Genomic DNA, 23,025 nt, shown 5'->3' on the forward strand with positions numbered 1-23,025 from the left:
TTACGTTTCAGAGACCAGCGCTGACAGCACTAACCCCTTTGGATGCTTTCATCCTCCCTCAACTGCAAAAAGCAATATTTCTTCATCAATTCATGTACAAAAGTGACTACTAACACAGCCTCAGTCGCACAGCTCAACTACCTTGATACTTAAAGTCTTACAAGTTTTAACATGAACAAAGACTGGCATTTTGTACACAACACAGTCATTCACAATCAACACATAACTTTCTGAAATGCGCACAATGTTTGGAAAGAATACTCACAACCAGATGGGAAAAAAATTCAATGACAATCAAACACATGCACAAAACACAGAATCCAAGTAATACCTCTTAATACTTCTCTTTTGAGCGTGTCTTTTTTTAATGGAACAGTAGATTTTGGAAATTTGTCGGATTTGTATGGTATGCTTGGTACAGAGATTTTACTTACAGAAAAACAAAACATGCATCGACTAAAAGGTTGAATTCCACATGAACCAGCCTAGTTTGAAGCACAGGGGAGACATCCAGTCCGAATAACAAATGGTTGGTAGCCAGACACTGAAAAGCTCTCTTCAGCAACTGCATTTCTGGAAGTTGGTGGTTTCAAACATACACAGACAATATTCCATCTCCCAGCGCCTCCAGTTTTCACTTCACTGTTTGAGCCCTGAATGCATTTAATTTTTCCTGAATGCATTTTATTTTCCCTACTGTCTGGAATGCATCATAAACAATTAAACACATTCTTTCAGTACCCTCATGTACAAAAACGGTAATAAGTAAGACAACCACTGATAGTAAGTATCTGTTTAGCACAACAACAAAAAAGAAAAAAAAAGAAGTCTAACCTGTATCGGAGCACCTACCATAACTTCGTGACATAATCTACATGTTCCTTGATATTAAATTACAGAAACAATAGTACACACAGAATTTCCTAAAACCTCTTTCACGTACACTGCTCATCCTCAGACAATGTGCTGCTTAAGTAACCTACCATTGATTCCTTTTGGGGAGACTTCAGTCAGCTTCTGCCCACACTCCTTCAGAAAGCTGATGGCGACTTCAACAGAGTCCTCAGTGGCGTTCTCCAGCAGCAGAGTCAGGATCTCCAGGGCAATCACCTCATGAGCCTGCAGAAAATTCCACTTCTTGTAAACTATGCCCATCTTGACACAACTGTTTATCTCTATTTGAAAACAGAATGCTGTGTTAGCTGGATTTTTGGCGCAGTGTGACTTGTTTGACAATTTAATTTTTGAAGACATGCATCTAAAATAATTTACACAGGAAAAGTGATCGTTATGTTATAAACAGCAGAGAGGGAGGTTATAGTTGATATGAACAAGTGTTTCTCATTGAATTAAGTTAAAGCTGTAAGAAGTTTACATAACAAGAATACCAAGGAAAAGAAAAGAGACTTACCAAAACAGCAGATCACAAACCTTGACAAAACACAGAATTCTGAAGTGCAAATTCATGACAAATACCTTTTCAATTATTTATAAAAAAAACTAATTATGATTAAAACAAGAAAGACATGGTTCATTAAAACTTTAGATGCTCTCACCACTTGCTGGTTGACCAGGTGAGCAACGAAGCGTGTAGAAGACAGACAGATGTTCTTGTCGTTTCTGCGAAAACCACGCTTGAACTGAAGAACCAGGCGCTGTAGGATCAGCTCTCCGACTTGTGGGAACTGCACAAGGGACGGAAGATTATTTCATAATTTATTCTGATACAATTTGTGTTACACAGAATAATGCAAATAAAGATAACACAGAATTAGCAGAAGAACAACAAATAATCGTGTATCTTTCTGGGCATGCTTACAGCAAGCACCCTGCCTTCACACTGACACTTCCTACTTTCAACAAAACATACAGCAATCATTATTATCAAAGTGAGGGGCATCACACATAGTAGAGTCTGAAAACAAGAACTGGTACAATTAGTACATTATACATAGTTATTCACTTGTTAGAGAACTTTAGGTGATTGCACCAGACATAGCTAAATCAGGTGCAGTGAAGAATGATCAAACTCTTTCTCTGATATCTCTCTCTTTCTCACACACACCACCGCACCCACCAACACAATGAAAAACAAACAAGACAAGACTTTCTTGTAACAAGCTTTCAACAAATGAAACTAAAAATCCGTTTTTTTCTTGTGGATGACATAATTTTCTACTGTCATGGAAATTCTGTCATCGTTTACACGCGAAGTATACAGTTACCGAGTTAATTAAATCAATAACAAGCTAAATGAAAATGCCAAAATCTAACCTTGGTGTTGATGATGGCCACAAGAGCGGCATAGACATGGGTGAATGTAGGGGAAGCAGCCTGCGCTTGGGTCACAGAGCGAGCCAGCAGACCTCTGTGGGACAAAAATCATTCGCTCTTTTATTCTTCATTTCTCCATAGAAACAAACATTGCAAACCTATGTTACACACCAGATACCACTTTCAGCTGAGGCAAATATGGTCTAATACACCCATTCACAAGCATTACTTCCTCTGAAGACAGAGTGTAACTGCCTACATGGTGGGGTGATTGAAAACAGCTGTACACATAATCTTCCCATTTGGATGACAGTCGCATTCTCTGTACCAAGTGGCCCCGCAAGTGTTAAGTGTGCTCAGCAACAACAACAAGCAGTACTGTACTTACAATTCTTTTGCACGTTGTATCTTCACACAGAAAACCCAGGAAAGCCATACGCTGTACTAACAGAAGAAAGTCTACTGTTTTCTGAACAGTCTTTCCAAATGAACATTTTCATACCTTCCTCTGACAATATTTTCCTGGAAAATTTCTCTAACAATGTCGATGATGTTGGAAACGTTGACTTTGTTGATGAGACCATTGATGCTCTTCTTCAAGGCTTCCCATGCCATACGCTGATATGGCACACTGCACACAGTCAAATATTCATACAATGTATTAAAAAAATATCAAAGAATATAAGAAAATAGCACTCAGTACAAAAACACCAATGTTTCCATTTTGAGGTTTAATAACTTCATGAGCCCCTAATTCCACCCAAACCACAGATTTTAAACCAGAAAATGAGCAGGTAATCTTCACAGGGTAACAAAACCACCTTAAAACATAATTTTTAAAATTCCATGAATGTTGAGCCACATTTATAAAAGAAAAAAAATCTAATTATCTGCATCTGGTGGGAAAATATCTAATATTCTGAAAGAAAGAACAAAACCATATAAATATCAGTTATGCCGACCTGCTCTTGTCAGTAATCTGAGCCTGCAACATGCGGAGCTTTGCTGGAGGGATGTAGGCCCCACCAGTGCGGGTCATGATGTCTTCAAGATCCTTGGACTTCTTCTGTGGTGGTGCAGACTCTCCCTCCTTTACACCGTCTGGCTCTCCAGCTTTCCTCTTCTGTGGTTCACTGAAACATGACAACAAAACACTGAGAAAATGTGCACTGTGTGCTTCTTCCTGCAGTGATGAAAAATGACAGAATATTACAAGTATCCTTGGTAAAAACAAGACAATGTACAAAACAGAACTGAGAAATCCACAAATGATGCTGATGAAAACTGAGATTAATATTGCAACATGCATACTGATGTAGAGGGTGTGACGATAACTTTTAAACATGAATAGAAAGATCAACCACTGCACTCACTTATCATCCTTCTTGTTTTCCTTGTTTTCATCTCGCCTGGAATCACCTCTATCCTTGTCACGATCATCTTTGTCTCGTCTGCGATCTCCACCATCTCTCTCGACCCGCCTGTCATCCCTTCTGTCCCCGTCTCTCCTCCTGTCGTCACGGCGAGATCGGTCACCGCGTCTGTCGTCATCTCTTCTCCTGTCATCATTCCTCCTTCTATCGTTGTCACGACGCCAGTTTCTGTCTCGATCTGCATCTCTATCATCCCTGCGAGGACGTCTCTCATCGCGACGGTCACTGCTTCGGTTGTGTGATCTGTCGTCTTTGAATCGTTTGTCACCGTCCCGGTTTTTTGGACTCTGAGAACGGCTGCGCTTTTTGGATTGACTGACATCAGCATCATCACGCTTGTCCTTTCCCTTCTCCTTCGCACTGTCATCATCTGGGCTTGCCTTACCAGTTTCATCCTGGTTTCTGCCCTTGTCTTTGGTAGGAGTTGACACTTTCTGAAAAAGCACAACACAAAATGTATCCTGTTAATGTTATTAGAATTACAACAATTTCATACAAATTATTTCTACCCTTCACAGAATATTACAGATTTACACCATATAAAATTAACCAACTACGAATCACAGAACACTGACCGAGAAAAAACCCAAAGAAATACACACACACCTTCATTGTTTTAACAGCAGTCAAATCTTGTTTACTGCACAATTGATATCACTTCAGGAGTTGCCCAAAACTCAGGCATACCTTTACAGTTACACTTACCTGCACCACTGTACTCCGAGGCCCAGACCTCGGAACATGCTCTCCGTCACTGCTGCTCAGCTCTCCACTGTCAGAAACACCTTTCACTTTCCTTCTTTGCTCCTGGGTATCTTCTTCCTCTGAATTGCCTCCACGCTTGCTCCTCACTGGAGTGGATTCACTGCCTTTGGATCTAGTGGACAAGTCTTTCTTGGGAGCCCTCTCATGATCCTGGCCGCTGTTATCAGAGCCACTGCTGTCAGATCCTGACGTTTCCTCCCCTGATGAGCTTCCACCATCGCTGCCATCACTACTGCTTTCTTTCCTCCTGAAACAGTGAAAGAGAATATTTCCGTATGGATAATTTCTTTCCCTTTTTTACATGCATGTGTAATTTTTAATGTAAGTTGTAGAAAAATTTAAACAAGTGGTGAATTACAATAAGACTAGGCGAAGGCTTCAAACTTTCATCTTGTGTGATTACCTGTTAAATCATGCTTTACTATTCTCACTGGGTCAATGATATTCAGGCCTTACTAATAGTACTAGCAGTAATACTATTTATTTTAAATGTGAAAACTGCAGGAAGGGCACGCCATGTTCTGAATTTCCTTGTCCGTTTCAGATGTAGTCTGAATACTCGACTTACAAACATATGTACCGGTTTGAATACCCTGTTTCACGGACTAAATTATCCAGTGCTGACATATTACAAAAACAAGGAGTGACTTGGGAAACGGGTGTTGAGTTCCTCCATCAACCTTTTAAACAACGCAGAGCTTGACCACCACCAAGAATTTCGACCCTGACACGATATTTTCTGTCGAGCTTTTCACATCAATAAAAGGCTCATACATTCATCAAAACCACGACAGAGAAATAAAACATTTTAAAAAAACGATCAACTTACGCCCTGGGCATAATGACGGCTCTTGATTCGTGTAAAATGTACACAAAAATCTGTCCGGCACTTCGCAAGAAAATAAAATGTTATGTACGTCTTTACGCACGGCCTCGTCTCGCGGAAGTGACGACAGCTGCGAGAAGCGACGACGTTTACGAGCACCCAATGAAATAGAGAGAGCGCTCTGATTCGCGCCACATTCGCGTCTTCCATCAAAGCTTTGTGAAACTTTACCGAAGATTATTTTGGAGAAAGCACCATTATCAGAAACTTCGTCAATTGTAAGTTGGATTTAGTAATTTGGCAAGACCCTTTGTGAATGTTTAAGAAATGTTTACGATCCGATGACCGTGTTTTTTCACTTTTTTAAGTGTTTCTTCAGCCGACTGCGTATCTACCTGTAACAGAGACTGCGAAGGAGTGGAAAGTTATGAGCGTCATGTAAAAAAACCAGTGATGCCAAGCCGGTCGAATTATGTGCACTGATGCATTGTTCGAACATTTATTTGTGACGGGAGGAGAGAAAACCTACTCTGTTCAGTCTTCTTCTTCCGTAGAGGACTGGGTTCTTACGAAGTTACGAACGTCTCCGAGTCCTGCAGTCCAGATGAAAATAATCGAATGTTTTGTGCGACTCTAGCACATAGTAACTTTGCTCTGTAATTACTGTTGCTGAGATGTTTCTCGTCGTATGTTGTGTAGTTTGTGTGTGAATTGAAATTTAGGCCACACTGAAAAAACAACGAAAATCAAACAAACAAACAAACAATTACATAAACTACATACTGTTCAACTTCTGGTGTTAAGGCCACAAAAAAAAGTCTGTTTACGGTAACATAGGCACACAAAAAAATAGGGTCGGTAGCTAGGGATTTTTTTTTCCCCAAAAAAAACATTTTAAAGTTATTTTGCCAAAAAATTACTCTTTTTTTTTCCCAAATGCCAAAAAAAAGTCTCGGGTCGCGTGAAAAAATAGGGTCGGTCGGGATACCGTAAACAGACTATTTTTTTTCCTAACGTAATATAAGCTCTGTTTAAATTTTTGTTTTAGATTCCTCATTCAGCCCACCTCAACTATGGCAAGCAAAGTACAGCAGCAACTCAGATTTCCAGTCAGGAAGAGTACTCGTCAGAGCAAGTCTAGTTTGACAGTGATACCATCAAGTACTGTTGGGGAAAGTTCACCCTTGAGGCAAGGTTTGCGAAGTAAGTATTTGGCTGCATTATGTATCTGGACATGTGGTGTTCATTGCATACAAGATGGAGATAACTGTCAGTGTGGCAGTGTCACATTATTCATGAAAATATACATTGCTTTTCTAATTCTATGGACCAAATTTATTTCTTGTTTACCACTATCCAGTCATTTGATTTGGTTCACCAGTTCTCATTAATGAGGTACACTTTCTGTCGCCTTGGGTTAATTTTAAAACACTAACACTAACAGTGATACATTGTTTAAAACTGTCAATGTCATGTTCACTGGTATGTGGCGAGTTTTGAGAGTACAGTGGAACCCCTCTTTTAAGGCCTCAAAAAATCTAAGAAAATCGGGTCTTTAAAAAGGAGGGAGTCTTAAAATGGGGGTAAATTTACAGAGGCAATGAACAGAAAATCTGAGAAAACAGGATCTTAAAAGGGGGTTCCACTGTAAATAGCTGGGACCTCCGTATGATATGAGCGCTACAAAAAGTACAATCTTGCAGAGGATGCCTCAAAATGTTAAAATTTTACATGTATACGCTACTGTCGCCTAGCTAGGGTTATGCGAGTTGTGCAACAATCTCACTCGCTTATGGACAGATATGGCTAACTTTGTAATGAGCAAAGCTACTGAACATGGAGGGAAAAGAAGACACATTTTAAGCTTCAAAAACAAACTCAAGTCAATGAATTTGGGGATATAACGTGCGTCACCACCTTCGAGGATGAATACTAAAGCAAACATAGCCTGTACATTTATACTATAGACTTGCTTCTGAGTTGTAGAGTTGTAGAAATGAGTGTATTTCAACATCCTGTGCACACTGAACACTCAAGCCTGCTGTTGAATTACAGATCTGACTGTCAAAAATTGTAGTTGCATTCTTTGAAATGATTCATAATATATATATGTTACTTAGGGTTTACAAGAAAGTTTTCCAGAAGCTGAGCAATCTATACCTAAAGAAGGATGTGCATGTACCAGCTGTATGGAGGAAAACATTAGGTGTTTTCAATTTCATAGTCGTCAGGCTGCTCTGTAGTGTACTGTCAATCAAAATAGAGGACGATACATACCTTACCACTCGATATGTCAACAAATACATCATGAAAGTTGAATTAAAAAAAATATGAATGAAGGGAATGTGGAAGTTAAGAGAAACCTTACAAAGAATAATATGCAGCAAGGACAGATCTTGTGAAAAATTCCATCAGAATGATTGGTGCTACATGTACATCACTTTTTGTTAGTTTTGACGTCGCAATTGCACCTCATTGCTGCGAATGGGTGAGTAATTTTCTCTTCAGACGTTTAGAACTTTTCACTTCTGAACTAATTTTGTCAATCTTTATGTCCGATACCTTTTTAGTTTTTTTAAGTTTGACTTAACTTTCTTTGACAGGAAAAGGCCAAAAAGATGCAACTCCAAAGAAGACTCCAGGAAAAGTTTTGCCAGATAAGTCTCCTGAAAGAAGGAGTCCAAGCAAAAGAAAACCAACTACTATTGCGTCACCTCCAACTCCACCAAAGTCTCCGTGCAAATATTCAAAACCTGTCGTACATCGCTGTCGATCACCATCACCTTTAATATATTCTAAAGAATCAGGTAATTTGGCCATTCAAATTTGGAAGTTTCAGGTAATGTTTCCAGGGATACTGATAACCTGTTTAAGCCTGGTTTTCTTCGGGTTAAGTGCTGTTAAATTTAAAATGATAAAAATATGAGCTGGGGATTGCTTGTGTCATTTATTTTTCAAGCCTGTTGGTGTGAGTTATTTCTTTTCTGCAATCTGTTGCAACACTTCAATCTTTGAAAACGTTTGCAGTATTAACCATTGAGTCTCTTTGTTGGTCTGTAGATACAGTGATCGTAAGATGCTTTTTTTTGACATTGCATACTGAGGTGTTCTATTTAGTTTTGACCTGTGCAGATGATGAGTATGATGTCCACCAAACAAGACCCGTAAAACCTCCAGCCTCCAGTGTTCCTGTTCAGAGATTGGTTTCCAAGAGTACTGGTAAGTTCTACTTTGGATGTTGTGTTTTTTTGGTGTTTCTTACCATTGCTTATTTACACTTACAGAGTATAAGTCGATGAAGTGAACGTCCATTCATGTACACATTACACTTCTGAAGAAGTTTGTCATTAATTTGTACTAACTACGTTACTTTTCTGTCTCTTCTTACCTTTCTTTATTTAAAAAAAAGTTTTAATATTACGTCCTCTTTGTTTAGGTCCATTACTCATTCATAGCAGACTCGAAGTACTGTCACAGTATGTGCTTGATCAGAACAAACAGATCAACAGTGGAAGAACTAATTTGCACTTCTCAATTTATTTTTCCGCAGAGAGATTATCCAGAAATTTGGTAGCTGCACAGATTTTGGACAAAGTGGTGCCCCAAAAACCTTGCCAAGAGCTGAGAAGTCCCACCAAAAGAAAGAACGAAAATGTTCCACCTGCACCAACACCACCAAAGTCCCCATTCAAGTCTTCGGCACACAATGATAATTTGTCAAGATCTGGAGGTATGGATCCTGTTAGATGGGATGACTTAGATTGTAGTTGTGATTGCTTTTTTCTTAGGGATGAAGGAAGAAAAGTAGAAATTTTGGATTCTAGATTAATTCAATTCCATTTGCTGTGGACTTTCAAGTCCTAAATGTAGTCGTCTTGAGAAAATGAAGGATTGTATTACATGTAGTGAACGGAAATGTCAAATGAATGAGGAAGTTACCACCTTCAGTGATGTTTTGGAGTTGTTTTCAAAGGACAACTGTTGAAATGGCATGAAAACTGAAGAGGAGCTGGCGTATCAATGATTAGCTTGCTCTGCGTGAGTGTGTGTGCATTTGTCAGTGCAGGTGTGAGATGAGATACAGGGAGTCCCATATTGGTTGGGACGAGAAAGAATTTACCCGATGCTCCCCAGCATGTCGTAAGAGGCGACTAACGGATTCTGTTTCTCCTTTTACCCTTGTTAAGTGTTTCTTGTATAGAATATAGTCAATTTTTGTAAAGATTTTAGTCAAGCAGTATGTAAGAAATGTTAAGTCCTTTGTACTGGAAACTTGTATTCTCCCAGTAAGGTAATATATTGTACTACGTTGCAAGCCCCTGGAGCAAATTTTTGATTAGTGCTTTTGTGAACAAGAAACAATTGACAAGTGGCTCTATCCCATCTCCCCCCTTCCCCCGTCGTGATATAACCTTCGTGGTTGAAAACGACGTTAAACACCAAATAAAGAAAGAAAGAATTGATGTGAAATTGCTTGGTTTCAGGATCTTCTGCCCTCAGTTTTCTGCCAACCACTCCAACAAAAAGTCCTTGCAGAGAAAGATGGTTCTCTCCACAAAAGCAGACAGTCTTATCTGCACGGTCACCTTGCAGAGATCGATTTCCATCTCCAATAAAGCCACCAGTGACCCCAACAAAGACACCTTCCAAAGAAAGACTGTCATCACCACACAGACCACAGTCTCATAGACATGTGCTCAGCCCCAGGAAAACTCCCCAGAAATGGAATGATGAGAATTTTGTTCTCAAGTCACCAAGGAAACTTGCAAAACTCCAAATAGCCAAACAAGACAGTAAGTGTATTAACTTAGATGCATACTGTTAGATGTATTCATTCTGGTTTAATGTTTTAATATCTTTTTGTTTAGTTTGACTGTATGCCTGTTCCTCCTTCTCTTGTTGTATGAAAGTTCTTAGTGGCATTCTCATGCTGAACTTGAAAGTCATACAGTTTCTAAAATGCTTTTGCATTTTTCAACAAACAGCTCTTCATGAAAATGGATTCAGAGAGGCCTTTTGATGATTTTGTCATTTCAAAAACACAGCATTGCAGTCTGCTAATTCCTTTGATCCCATCTTTCAGACCAGAGCTATCACACCACCAAACAGTCCCTACACACAGCAAAGCCTGAGCACATGGTGGGACGGGACCATGAGATTGCTGAGATTAGGAGTTTCTTGTCCACACACCTGGAAAAACAGTCTGCTGGTAGTCTCTACATCTCTGGTGCTCCGGGGACAGGCAAGACTGCCGCTGCGCTGCACATCATTGATGATTTCAAGGTTGGTTACTCTCAGTGTTTGATTTCAGTAAATTTTGGTCCTGGGAGTCCTGTATGTGGTGAGGCTGAGTTCCTTATGCATGCTCCTCAGCACCAGCTGAGTTACTTTAGGCGGTGCTGTATTGTACTCGGGATGTAGGTTGGAATGAATCATTGATCTTGCTGTCATACAGTGACCTGACTGCTCCAGGCACCGCCTAGTTTTAATGAAGATTGCTACCTCATGTTACCTTCCTGTGTTCTTCAGAATTACAAATCAGACCTTACTTATAAAGAGTGGGAGATGCGTTTTAATGGTTGTCTAACATGGACATTTACAGTTTCTCAACCTCTGGCTGTATTTGCTGTGACATTGCTTCTTTATGGTGTCTGTATTTTATGCATCCTGATGAAAAGAGATGATCTCAGTAAGTTTTTTGACAAACAATTGATATCATTTTCACATAATTTATTGCAGGACCAGTACAAGTGCCAGATTGCCTATCTCAACTGCATGATGGTAAAAGATGTGTCCAGTGTATTCCGCAGACTGTATACAGAACTGTCCGGTAAAACCGCCAATGGAAGAACCACTGTTAAAGACATGGAGAGTCTTGTTACAACCAGCAAGCATAGCATGTGAGTATCCATTTTGATGTGTGTACTGTTATGGATTCAGGTGATACGAGGTTTTTAAAATCACGACCAAAAGAAATTAACGAAAAGCTAACCACATAGGTTGATGCCATTTGATATGTTAATCTGTCCATCTCTTTTAGCATAGGAATTGGAACTATTTACCTGAATTCAACTTGTCTTTCATTTGGCTGAAAGTGGTACATGACAAATATCTTATCTGGGTTAAACTCAGGCGTGTTATTTTACACTATACAGTTAGGTTGTGATGTGTGTTTAGGGTTGCATGAAAATTTAAAGAGAATGTGTTCTGTTACAGGATATTGGTTCTTGATGAGATTGATCAACTTGACAGCAAGAATCAGGAAGTTTTGTACCGCATCTTTGAATGGCCTTCCCTGGACGATTCCAAACTCATACTAGTTGGTGAGTTTCAGTGTTCACATGGTGCGACCACTAAAGCATACCTTTTTGATTTGATGCATTTTGTTTATCCCTAGCTGGTTGACCCTCCGATAGTTTTGACATGTAATACGTGTTCTATTGCACACACAAAGTTTGATCATAGCCAGGACAGTTGGACTTATCCATATTTTCAATCCAGGTCCAACTGACCTGCTGTCCTCTGAGTCTAGGAACAACTCTGGAGTTTTGTTTGATCTTCATATTCGTCACCCTCTGATTTTCTTTTTATGAAATCCTCATGTTTTTGTTTCTGCATATTTGCCTGTTTTATCCTTGTCACATTTTATTGTTGACCACTGTTTGGGTGAAAGCTATGCACATGAGGGTGTCGCAGACACAAACTGTAAGCACATGTAAAGCTGACAAGAAGAAAATTTAAACCATTTTTACAATTGCAGGTGTGGCCAATGCCTTGGATTTGACTGACAGAATATTGCCTCGCCTCCAAGCCAAGCCACGGTGCAGACCCAAGCTGCTCCACTTTGCCCCCTACACACGCGACCAGATCTCTGCCATCATCTCTGACAGGCTTCAACAGGTGCCCTTTTTTTGCTACTTACTATAAACGTGTTTTAACAAACAAACAAACAAAATAACAATTTTCAGGGGGAAAAACACACACTATGTAGAAAGAATGTCCCAGTTGCAGACTTCCTATACTTCTAGAGACATAGTGCTTGCTGCTGCGTGAGCCGAGAAAATTTTCTCTCTTAATCTTTGCTGCGCTGGCGGCAAAACCCCTCCGCACGGAAGTGTTTCCAGACACATTGTACGTAGGGTGTATACTTGAGCGCATTAAAAGTTTCCAGCTTACCTACCCCATTTTTTCTGACAGGTTACTTTAGCTATCACCTTGTTTTTGTGTGTGTTTGGTTTGCATGTCTTCAGGTATATTTTATAGAGTTATTTGTTCATAGTTTTTTTCTATATTACTTGCAGCAACACGTAATGCGCACCTTTTTTAGTTTTGTATTGTGCTTCAACACATTTGAGATGTTGTTTGAATGGATGGCTTGCAGAGATGACCCATAATATATAGTTTATTAACATCTGTTCTTGTTTTCCATCAACAGACTGGTGACGTGATTGTAGAGAACAGTGCTGTTCAGTTCTGTGCCCGCAAAATATCCGCTGTAGCTGGTGACATGAGGAAAGCGCTGGATGTTTGCAGACGAGCTGTGGAAATAGCAGAGTCAGAATCAAGAAGCCAGACTGTCCTCAAAATTTCAGGTGAGATTTTTCTAACATGAAAGAAAAAGGGAATAGCATAAGTAAAGGATAAAGACAAAACTTGGATTTTGAGGATGTCCAGGTTTTAGAGCACTTTGATGTTATATATCTGTGTGTGCAAGATATAAGGATGGTTTTAACATTGTATGTTAAGGCCAAAAAAAAAAGGTCTGTTTACGGTAACATAGGCCCAAAAAATAGGGTCGGTAGGTCGGGATTTATTTAATTTTTTTTTCTTTTCTCCAAAAAAACATATTTTTACGTTATTTTGCTTTTTTTTTTTTTTTCCCAAATGCCAAAAAAAAAGTCTAGGGTCGCGCGAAAAAAAAATAGGGTCGGTCGGGTTACCGTAAACAGACTATTTTTTTTTGGGGGGCCTAAGCTATCAGTTCTAGACTAGAAAATGTGAACATTTTATCATTGCTATATCTTTTATGGTCCATTTATTTAACTCCAAGAGGAACCAGCTGCATGAAAATTAAAAATATGAAAATTATGATTAAAATTAATTGTCCGAAATCGATTTAGAAACAATTTCATCTTATTCCTTGTCGGTCCCTGATTAAAAAAACATAGATATGATATGTTTGGATTAAAAACAAACTCAATACGCTAAAAAGAATAGAGATACAGAAAAGCGTGTTATCCTACTAAGCGCGACCATTACCGCACTATTCTGGCTTGTCGATTTCACTGCCTTTGCCACGAGCGGTGGACTGACGAAACTATGAGTATGCGGTCTTGGTGAAAAAATGCAGTGCGTTCAGTTTCATTCTGTGAGTTCGACAGCTTGACTAAATGTTGTTATTTCGCCTTACGCGACTTATTCAGATTGCAACAGCCCGTCCAAATCAAAGCCAGCTGCTGTGAAGAAAGTGGGTGTGGTGCACATCTCCAAAGTGATGTCGGAGGTATACGGGTCAAGTGTCCAGGCACAACAGAGCGAGGGCGTTCCACTCCAACAGAAGCTGCTTGTCTGTACACTTCTGTTGATGGTCAAGATGGGCAAGTTCAAAGAGGTCCCCCTTGGCAAGGTAGGAGAATGTGTAAAAGTGTTTGAAACTGCTTCAAGTGGGATATTGAATTAATAGTTTGCATACAATTTAAAAAAGAAATAGAGCCCCAATCAGAAGAATTTTTTTCAAGGCATTTTCCATTTGTTGCTGGCTGTTTTTTGTGTGTGCGTGCCTGCACTTCTGTTTAGGCCTAAAAAAAAAAAAGGTGTGGTTACGGTAACCCGACCTACCCTATTTTTAGGGGCCGACCCTATAACTTTTTATTACATTTGTCAAAAAAAGAAAAGAAAAAAACGAGTGCAGAAAACGCAATGAAAGCGAAAGCGCCCGAGTCGCACACTTATTTCCCTGTCAAGTAGGTTTAATTTGTACACATTAGAAAAAAAGTTAAAAAAAAAAAAAGTGATTGCCTACCTTCCTACCCTATTTTTTGGGGCTATGTTACCGTAACCACACCTATTTTGTTTTTTGGCCTTACGTTCCCACTTGCTGGTACTTTCTTGTTCTATCAAATATTTTAAGCTAGTTTGCCAATGTTAATGCCAAGCAAGCAAACAAACAAATCAAGAAAGAAAACAAAAAACATTTTTATGATAAAAACACAGATCTGTAAATGTCTAAAATAGCTTAGTTTGTTTATTACTACATCTCTCCGTGAGCTTGACAAGGTGCTGAAGTTATCTTCCTTGCTTCAGTGACTTACTGTAGTTAAACTTGACTGTTGATCATGTTATTCTTATATATTTGCACATTCACCGACTTTGCTCTTGTGACCTGTGTGAGGAATTTGTTGCGTAAACAGACCCACATTTTTGTTCCAGCTGCATGAAACATACTGCAAAGTATGCAAGCGGCAGCAGATGACACCTGTTGATCAGTCTGAGTTCCACTCCCTCTGCAACCTGCTGGAGGCACGGGGGGTGATTGGCATCAAGAGAGCTAAGGAGACACGACTCCTCAAGGTACATTTTGAGTTGTTGCTTTGCTAGTTTGTTTTGTGGGTGCGAGCCCCTTTTTGCTGTAAAAGTATGTGTAAGGGTTCTTTATTAGTTAAAAATGCTAGGCAGGTAACTGTGGTTGCTATTACTGAAAGTAATGCAAAGACGTATTTTGTCAGCCTTCTGCCGTCAGAAAAAGCATGTTCGTTTTGCGTTGCTTGAGAATTTCTCTTGCACTTATATTTGGGTTGCATGGGCTAAAGGTGACAATGACCTCACTTCATACTATACACTAAGCTGTAATATTTGAAATTATTTTTTGCAGCTGACTCTTCGGCAAGATGAGAAGGAACTGGAACAGACTCTCCAGGACCGTGTCCTTGTGTCCACCATCCTCAAAATAGGCTTGCCAAAGTGAACATTTCAGACTCGCCAGCAACAATAAAACCTCATTTTCACAATGACATTAGCATGTGATTTTAACCCTCTGAGATAAGATTCGTCCGCCTTTGTGAAGAGATCCTCCTAATTAGCTCCTCCTTGGTACTTTTATTCATTGGGAAGCAGTCAGCAGAACCCTGGTCATTCTTGAATCATTGCCTGTCTCCTCTTCAGTCAGGGATAAGGAAAACTTGCTGTTTTTCCCTTTTTTTGAAACTTGTAAACCATGATTCCTACCGTTTGGCCATTTTCTTATCTCTGAACTTTGACTTCGTTTATATTTATTGTGAATGCAGTATTACATTCCGGCATTTGTAGTGTTGCCTCAGCCTTTGTGGCCCAACGTTGTGATTAACGGCCATGGCTTGTACCTTTAATTTATTGTACACTGCTGGGACTGTTTATTTTTAAACCTCGATTTTCTGGACAGAGTGGTGTAATGGTAGATGTTTTTGCTGCTTTTGTGTTGAACTCACTGTACTTTTTCTGGCGTTACATTTGCATGATCATTATTGGTTAGACTATAAATTATGTGTGAATGCGATTCCCGTTCTATGTATGCATGGTCATATTATTTTTTAAAGGCACAGTAAGCCTCCCGTAAACCATCACAGAGCTCCCCGAGCGTCTAAATACAGTACAAGCATACTTCCATTTGAACGCTCACCGAACGGGAACATCCTGGCTGCTTTCTGTCGAGCGTGAGACATTTTCAAAGAATTTATTTTCGTAGACTTGTTCCGTTAACAACAACGGCGCCTCGTTTTTGCGCTAGACCTAACTTTTAAAATCTAAATAATAAATTGACAGCTTGTTACACAAACATTCTTTAATCATAAAAGAATTCGTTTTTCATCAAGACAAGATCAGAACAATTCGAAGTTGTGAAAGTTTAAAAAACGAAAAGCCCGGAAGCAGGGTCACGCAAGGGTCGTAGCAGACGACGGCCGGTTTATCAGTGCAAATCGCCGTTCCTCTCAACAGTCAAAAGCCATCGCTAGAGTTCTTGTGAACCACAGCCGTTGTTTCGTGCATAAAAAAACGTGCTATTGTAGATAAGCTCACGTCGAGTCGCATTCAAATGACTATGACGACTGCATTGTGAAAAGGGAAAACTGGATCACACGGGTTCACGATGGCTCAGGGGTAAGATAAACCACGCAAAAATAAATTCTTTGAAAATTGTTCGCTCTTTACGGAGGGCACCTAGGATGTTCTCAATTGGTGAGTGTTTAAATGAAATGGTGTTTGTACTGTGTGTAAAACCCTGACCGTATCTGTGATGGTTTACGGGAGGCTTACTCTGCCTTTAAGCTGAAGGTTACAATACCAATGTTTATGATGTGAAGGTGACTTCATGTATGGTTTTTTTTTTAAGCACATTAAAAGTGCATAATGAATTGTATAATCGAGTTTCAGTGCGAAGATTTGGAGACAGCTTGGGACTTCTCAGCAGTCATCAGCGATCACACTTGTGCGTGTTTCTTGTGTATTTGATGCTTTCATGCATTTTTAAAGATGCAACATTTCTAGGACTAGGTTCAGCCAGTTCATATTTTCAAAAAGATTGTAACTCAACTCGAGGCTTCAAGCAGGTTTAAAACAAAGACATGCACGATGCTTCAGTCTTCAAAAGAGTTGCAAACTTTGTTGTAGACTAATACTTAATGTAGCCAGGCATGGGAAAAATCTCGGAAAACTAGGGGGTCCCCCAGAATTTTCCCCAAATTTGCAATCTAGCACATTCTGGGAGTATGTTTCGTGAACTTCACACAGCAAAAAACTTGATCAAATATAATGCATGTTTTGTATTGCCAGTAACCAACGATCATTAAATTACATATTCTTACTCCGAATCACATATATAGCAGTTGACACCGTCTGGTATGCTAAGGTACTGAAAGCGCTACCCATCTTTAAAGTAATTAAAGGGAAGCAACCCCACACCAAAAAAGCTGGAACTAGCATATGGTAGTGAGCTACCCCCTGGGAGTTACCTCCCATTAGCTACTTCCCATCCCACGCACGTGGCTACTTCATTCCGACTTCAGCTGTCCTGGTGAGAGGTCATTGAATTTTCTGTGCGCTACTGTGGCTGCCTTGTGCTGTTTCGTTCACCTGCCGGCCACGTAACTCATCTTGTCTCCCGTGCGGGCGCCTGTTTTGGTGAGCTCGTTCTGTATTTTTCTGTTTTCGAACTTGTGCGTTGGTTGCTGTCTGTTGTCCTTTGGACATTGTTCGTCAGTAACCTGTTGTGCTTTCGCCATTTTGTTTACAGTTAGCTTTGCTGGCTTGTATTTTGTGGCGTGTTCACTGACGCTTGTGCATTGTGTGTTGCAAGCTTGGTTCGTTTTTATTTTGCTGTAGTTACTGCTTAGCTGTCCGTTAGGACTTTCGTTTTCAGTAACTTTTTCTGTGAAATTTTTTCGCTTGTTTCTTGTTTGTTGTTGGTCAGCATGGCAGACCAGGATAAACGTAAGGGTAAAGGAGACATTAAGGGCAAGATTAAGCCCAAGTCCTCTAGCTCTAAGCCTGTTGTATTGGTGTCAGACGCTGCACGCAACACAATTTTGTCAGTGCCTATTTCACCTCCGCTTTCTAGCACCCCCGTTTGTGCTAGTTCTACTGTTGTTTCTGCGCCCTCTGCTTTGTCGGCGTCGGACCAGGGGACGATTGTGTCCTCTCTCTTGCAGACTCTTATCCCGGAGATTCGCTCTCTGGTACAGACAGAGATGCAGCGCTCGTCTACTCCAGTTAGCGCTGCCGTTCCGGTTTCGGGGGGGGACACTCAGTCCCTCTCTTCCGGGAAGGTTTCTTCTGTTTCCGCTCCTCAACTTCCTGTCTCGGGTGGAGACGTTACAAGTAAGTTGAACCGGTCCTCTTGCTCTCGTGAAGCGCCTGGACAGCCCCGTGCGGGCAACGGTTCGTGTGCGCAGGGTCACTCCCTGCTTTCGGCTGGCGGCAGGCCTCCTCTTGTAGAGCAGGACTCTGTTAGCCAGCAGCGGCGACCGTTTACGGTTACTGCGCTTCCGGCTCCCGCCGGAAGCATAGGTCCCCCCACGCTTGCTCGCAATGCCAGCCGCGATGGGATGGATCATGAGCTGGCCTACGGGCTTCACGGCTTCCGGCCGCAGTTCGTGCATTCACCGCTTCCGCCCCCGGCGGTTATGGTGTCTGCATTTCCGGCTTCGGCCGGACACGCTGTCCCTCTACCGTCCACTTCCTCTTGGATGGCGGAGAGGGAACAACAGCGTGATGCTTTTGCACTTCCGGTGCTTCAGCACGGACGGTCGTCTCTTTCCTCTGCTGAGGTTTTGACTTCCGCCCAACCACATCCGGCGTTCTCGGACGGTGTTCCGGTTTACCCTCTCCCTACTGGGCAGGGTTTAAACCAGGACGATGTTCGTGGGTACAGGTTTCCGGTTTCCGGTCATCCAGAGTACCCTTCAGCCACTGTGGTTGATGACTACGGTCGTTCTTCGCTGATGGATCAGTCTGAACTGCAGTCAGTGGTCAGCGAAGACACCCGTACTGTGTTTTCCTCTCAGCTCAAGTCCATTCTTGACTCTGCAGCCGAGGTGACTTCGCGGTATTTTGCAGAAGGTGTAGCGACGTCCGCTACTTCCGTTTCGGCGGCGCCTTCAGCTATGGCAGACTTCCTGCCGGATAAGGATGACGCTTCCTCCTTCCGGTTTGTGGAATCTCCGTCTGTCTCATACCACCTGTCCCAAGTTCTGGTGCACCCGAACAAACGGAGCAGTGGTATTCCGGTTGAGCCGTTCCCTCTTCTGGCACCTTTTGGGCCGGTTCCGGAACGGGCTCGTGGTTGGCTTGCGGATGAAGGGCAGTCCTCTTCCTTTGTGCATTCTGCACAGAAGAGGATTGCTTTCCCTGTCCGTAGCCGCAACCTCACCACTTCCTTTGCTCTCCCGCGTGCCATCTTACCGGTGACGCAGGAGCTGCAGGCTTTGCTTGTCAAACCAGTCAAGTCTGACTCGGTTGTGCCAGTGCGGGAGGGTACTCTTATCTCCCTGGAGGAGATCGGTCGTCAGCTCTTGGAGCTGGCTTCCATCTCCGAGACGCTGGTGCGGGCACTGTCTCGGTCGTTGACCGACTCTCTTGTCCCTTTTTCCCTCAGTGAGGAGCAAAATGCGGATGATGTCTCCTCCCTGCTTACGGCCCTGGCGAAGGTCAATGAGGAACAGACTCGTCTCTCCTCTTTGCAATACGCGCATGCGGTCTTGACAAGGAGGGAGTTGTTTCTTGCCAACTCTCAGTTTGCCGATCAGGCTACCAGAGACACACTACGTGTGTCTCCGGTTGTAGAGGGATCGCTGCTCGGCCACATGGCGCTTGTCGCTCGGCAGGCAGAGATTCAGTCCAACAAGGACGCTCAGTTCCTGGACATGGCTCTACAGGGCGCGAAGCAGGCTAAGCCTTCCCAGCAGGGGAAGTCTCAGCCGAGTTCCAAGCCCAAGCCTGCTCAAAAGAGGCCTGCTCAGCAGAGCTCTCGAGGTGGCAAGAAGAAGACAGTGTCGGGAAGGGGGCGTGGCGGCTCTAACAGCAAGCCTCACCCCCAATGAAGCGCCCCCGGTCTCACCCCCCCCCCGCCCTCCACTTTGGTGATGGCGGGGGGCCTCTCCCGGGCACTCACCCATTGGATGGTCTCAGTAGACAGCCAATGGATAGTGGGAGTTGTGAGATCGGGCTTCCGTCTCTTATGGCGGGAGGAGAAGGCTCCTCTTTCCCGACATCCGCCACGCTTCAAGCCCCCCTGCTCTCAGGAGGCAAGATCCGTTCTGCAAACGGAAGTTGCCTCCCTGGTGCAGAAGGGGGCAGTGGAGAGGGTCCTGGACCAAAGCTCCCTGGGATTTTACGGGCGCCTTTTCGCCGTGCCCAAAGCTTCAGGGGCGTGGCGTCCGGTCTTGGACTTATCTTTTCTCAATACTTTCTTGAGAGAGATAAAGTTCAAGATGGAGACGCCCGCCAAGGTCAGAGACTCTCTCCGCCCAGGAGATTGGGCGACCTCCATAGACCTGACAGATGCATACTTTCACATCCTGGTGCATCCGTCCGACCGGAAATGGCTTCGTTTCCGGTGGGACGAGCAGGTCTACCAGTTCCGCGCCCTCCCTTTCGGTTTGTCGCTCGCACCATGGATTTTTACCATGGTGGTCCGACAGCTGGGCGCTCTGGTGAGGTCTCAGGGTATCCGCCTGCGGGTTTACCTGGACGACTGGCTCGTTCTGAACCAGTCCCAGGCAGGCTGCACGCAGCATACCCAGACGGTTCTTCGGGAAGCCCACTCGTTGGGGTTCTCGATCAACGCGTCAAAGTCGGAGCTGACCCCGTCGCAGACGTTCACCTACTTGGGGATGTCCTTCGACACGGTCGCTTGGACTGTCCGCCCCTCTCAAAAGAGGGTGGACAAGCTCCAAGCTCAGATACGCTCGACTTTGCCCCTCCTGCAGGCGCCCCTTCGCTCTCTTGCCTCCATCTTGGGACAGATGGAATCCATGGCTCTGTTGGTCCCTCTGGGTCGGGTACACAAGCGTCCTTTTCAGGCAGCTCTGAAGCCGTTTGTGGGCTCGACTCGGGTGGATTGGAACGTCCTCGTCCCTCTCCAGGGATGGTTCCAGTCTACCACCCTCCCGTGGTTGGACACGGAGTGGGTGTGCAGAGGGGTTCCGATTGCCTTGCCTCCCCCGGACTTGGACCTGTTCACGGACGCGTCCTTGCTGGGGTGGGGGGCTCACACGGACCTACACACGGTGTCAGGTCTGTGGTCGGTGGAACAGAGCCAGTGGCATATCAACCGGCTGGAACTAGAAGCAGTAGCTCTAGCTCTCACCCGGTTTCTGCCCTCCCTGCAGGCCAAGCATGTTCGTCTGTTTACAGACAACACGACAGTGGCAGCTTATATCAACAAGCAGGGAGGCTCGCGGTCCCCGTCTCTCTCGGACAGGACCTGCGAGGTCTTGAGGTGGTGTTACCAACACCGCATCTCGATCTCCGCCAGGTACCTTCCAGGGAGGCTGAACACTCTGGCGGACGCTCTCAGTCGCTCCGGCAGGGTGCTTCAGTCCGAGTGGACAGTCACTCACGGGGCACTGCTTCGCCTTTGGACCCAAGTCCCAAAGCCTCTCGTCGACCTGTTTGCCACCAGGTTCTCGAAGAGGCTCCCGGTGTTCGTCTCGCCATTCCCGGACCCTCAGGCTTGGCGAGTGAACGCTCTGGACATTCCCTGGACGGGTCTGGAGGCGTACGCCTTTCCGCCTTTCCCATTACTCGGCCGAGTAATTCGAAAGGCGGAGCTGGAGGGGCCGGCCCTTCTACTTCTGGTCGCGCCCCTCTGGCCGTCGCAGGACTGGTTCCCAGACCTGCTTCGGCTCGCCCAAGGTCCTCCCATTCCTCTCTCTCTGCGAAGAGGGGAATTAGTGCAGCCCCGAACAGGCATTCCACACGAGGAGCCCAGTCTTCTGAAGCTTCACGTGTGGATGTTGTTCGGGACTCACTGAGGCGCTCTGGTGCGTCTTCTCCGACGCTGGACTTGGTGGGCAGCTCCCATAGGGCTTCCACCTCGTCCGTATACGCCTCGCACTGGAGGGCCTGGGCCTCCTGGTGTTCCGCTAAAGGGGTGGTTGCAGTGGCTCCTCGCTCTATGCAGGTCGCCAACCACCTCTCGTTTATGTTTTCGCAGGGTGCCTCCGTCTCCTCTATGAGGGTCCGGCGCTCTGCGATCTCTGCTACTCTCAAGCAGATCGGCCGATCTGTTCAAGTGGGGGGGGTGATCGCTGCTGTCATTAAGGGCGCTGCTCTCAAGGAGGTCCGGTCTCGTTTGCCCGCTCCTAAGTGGGACCTGTTCCTTGTTTTAGCGTTCTTGCGGTCCGCGGAATTTGAGCCTTTGAGCGAGTCGAGTCTCTACAATCTCACTCGCAAGACTCTTTTTCTGGTTCTTTTGGCTACGGCCCGACGGGGTAGCGAGGTCCACGCTCTGTCGGGTCTGCCAGGTGACATTTTGTTCGAGTCGGACGGCTCAGTATCTCTTCGTTTCCGTCCCGACTTCCTGGCCAAGAATCAGGCTCCGGGGCAGGCCTCTCCGTTGGTTCGCGTCAAGGCCTTGACCAACGCGTTGGCTCCGGATGACCCTGATTCGGTCAACTGTCCAGTTAGGGCCTTACGTCTGTATTTGGCTCGGACTCAGCCGGTTCGTTCCTCCTCACAAAAGCTATTGTTTATCTCTCTTCTCACTTCAAGGGAGAAAGACGTTTCAAGAGTTACGTTGGCCCGGTGGGTGTCGTCCCTTATTCGGCAAGCCTACAGTTGGTGTCACACAAGTGGGGGGGGGGCTCAGCCTGCCTTTCCCCTGGTCTCGGCCAGAGCCCATGAGACTAGGGCGTGGTCTTCGTCTTTGGCCGTTCTTCGCTCGCAACGGCTTGACGAGGTGCTCTCGACGGCTTACTGGCGCTCAGAAGATATTTTCATTAATTACTATCTTCGAGACGTGGCTGCACTCAGACAGGATGGATCTCGCGGTCTACCTGCCCTTATAGCAGCCGGCCAGTTCCTGTCCAGAATGTGATGGTGAGTTTGATTTATTTCTTGCCCACCGCCATGTTGATGTTATCTGCTATATATGTGATTCGGAGTAAGAATATGTAATTTAATGGAAAATTTCTAAAGTAAATTTTCATTTCATTAATATACTTACCCGAATCACATATCGAAGTCCCTCCCGCC

General features: G+C 43.9%; 2 protein-coding genes across 2 annotated transcripts in view; one reads left to right on the forward strand and one right to left on the reverse strand.

Moving 5' to 3' along the window:
- Window positions 1–5,411, reverse strand: part of LOC138958626 (pre-mRNA-splicing factor CWC22 homolog) — a 169,082-nt gene extending 163,671 nt beyond the window's left edge. The window contains exons 1-8 of the mRNA XM_070329836.1: window positions 5,302–5,411; window positions 4,413–4,719; window positions 3,648–4,141; window positions 3,237–3,407; window positions 2,777–2,905; window positions 2,275–2,368; window positions 1,557–1,685; window positions 984–1,119 (exon numbers count right to left, since the gene is read on the reverse strand). Of these exons, the coding sequence (XP_070185937.1) occupies window positions 984–1,119; window positions 1,557–1,685; window positions 2,275–2,368; window positions 2,777–2,905; window positions 3,237–3,407; window positions 3,648–4,141; window positions 4,413–4,719; window positions 5,302–5,312 (1,471 nt within the window). The 5' untranslated portion in view covers window positions 5,313–5,411. The remainder of the gene's footprint in view (window positions 1–983; window positions 1,120–1,556; window positions 1,686–2,274; window positions 2,369–2,776; window positions 2,906–3,236; window positions 3,408–3,647; window positions 4,142–4,412; window positions 4,720–5,301) is intronic.
- Window positions 5,412–5,499: 88 nt separating this feature from the next.
- LOC138958628 (cell division control protein 6 homolog) lies at window positions 5,500–17,130 on the forward strand. The gene is made up of 14 exons (XM_070329839.1): window positions 5,500–5,576; window positions 6,347–6,501; window positions 7,902–8,105; window positions 8,431–8,517; window positions 8,849–9,028; window positions 9,783–10,091; window positions 10,382–10,581; window positions 11,038–11,198; window positions 11,515–11,621; window positions 12,059–12,198; window positions 12,734–12,890; window positions 13,722–13,924; window positions 14,728–14,868; window positions 15,170–17,130. Exons 2-14 carry the CDS (start codon window positions 6,372–6,374, stop codon window positions 15,260–15,262), a joined length of 2,112 nt encoding a protein of 703 aa, XP_070185940.1. The 5' UTR covers window positions 5,500–5,576; window positions 6,347–6,371; the 3' UTR covers window positions 15,263–17,130.
- Window positions 17,131–23,025: the final 5,895 nt, after the last annotated feature.

This window comes from Littorina saxatilis, linkage group LG2, assembly GCF_037325665.1.
Source record: "Littorina saxatilis isolate snail1 linkage group LG2, US_GU_Lsax_2.0, whole genome shotgun sequence".
Classification (NCBI taxonomy): Eukaryota; Metazoa; Mollusca; class Gastropoda; order Littorinimorpha; family Littorinidae; genus Littorina; species Littorina saxatilis.

Bases quoted from the DNA above. Each gene is read 5' to 3' on its own strand.
- LOC138958628 (XM_070329839.1), top strand. From the start codon at position 6,372: ATGGCAAGCAAAGTACAGCAGCAACTCAGATTTCCAGTCAGGAAGAGT. The intron at 8,106-8,430 runs GTAATTTGGCCA...TGACCTGTGCAG, and splicing joins AATATATTCTAAAGAATCAG to ATGATGAGTATGATGTCCAC. The intron at 13,925-14,727 runs GTAGGAGAATGT...TTTTTGTTCCAG, and splicing joins AAGAGGTCCCCCTTGGCAAG to CTGCATGAAACATACTGCAA.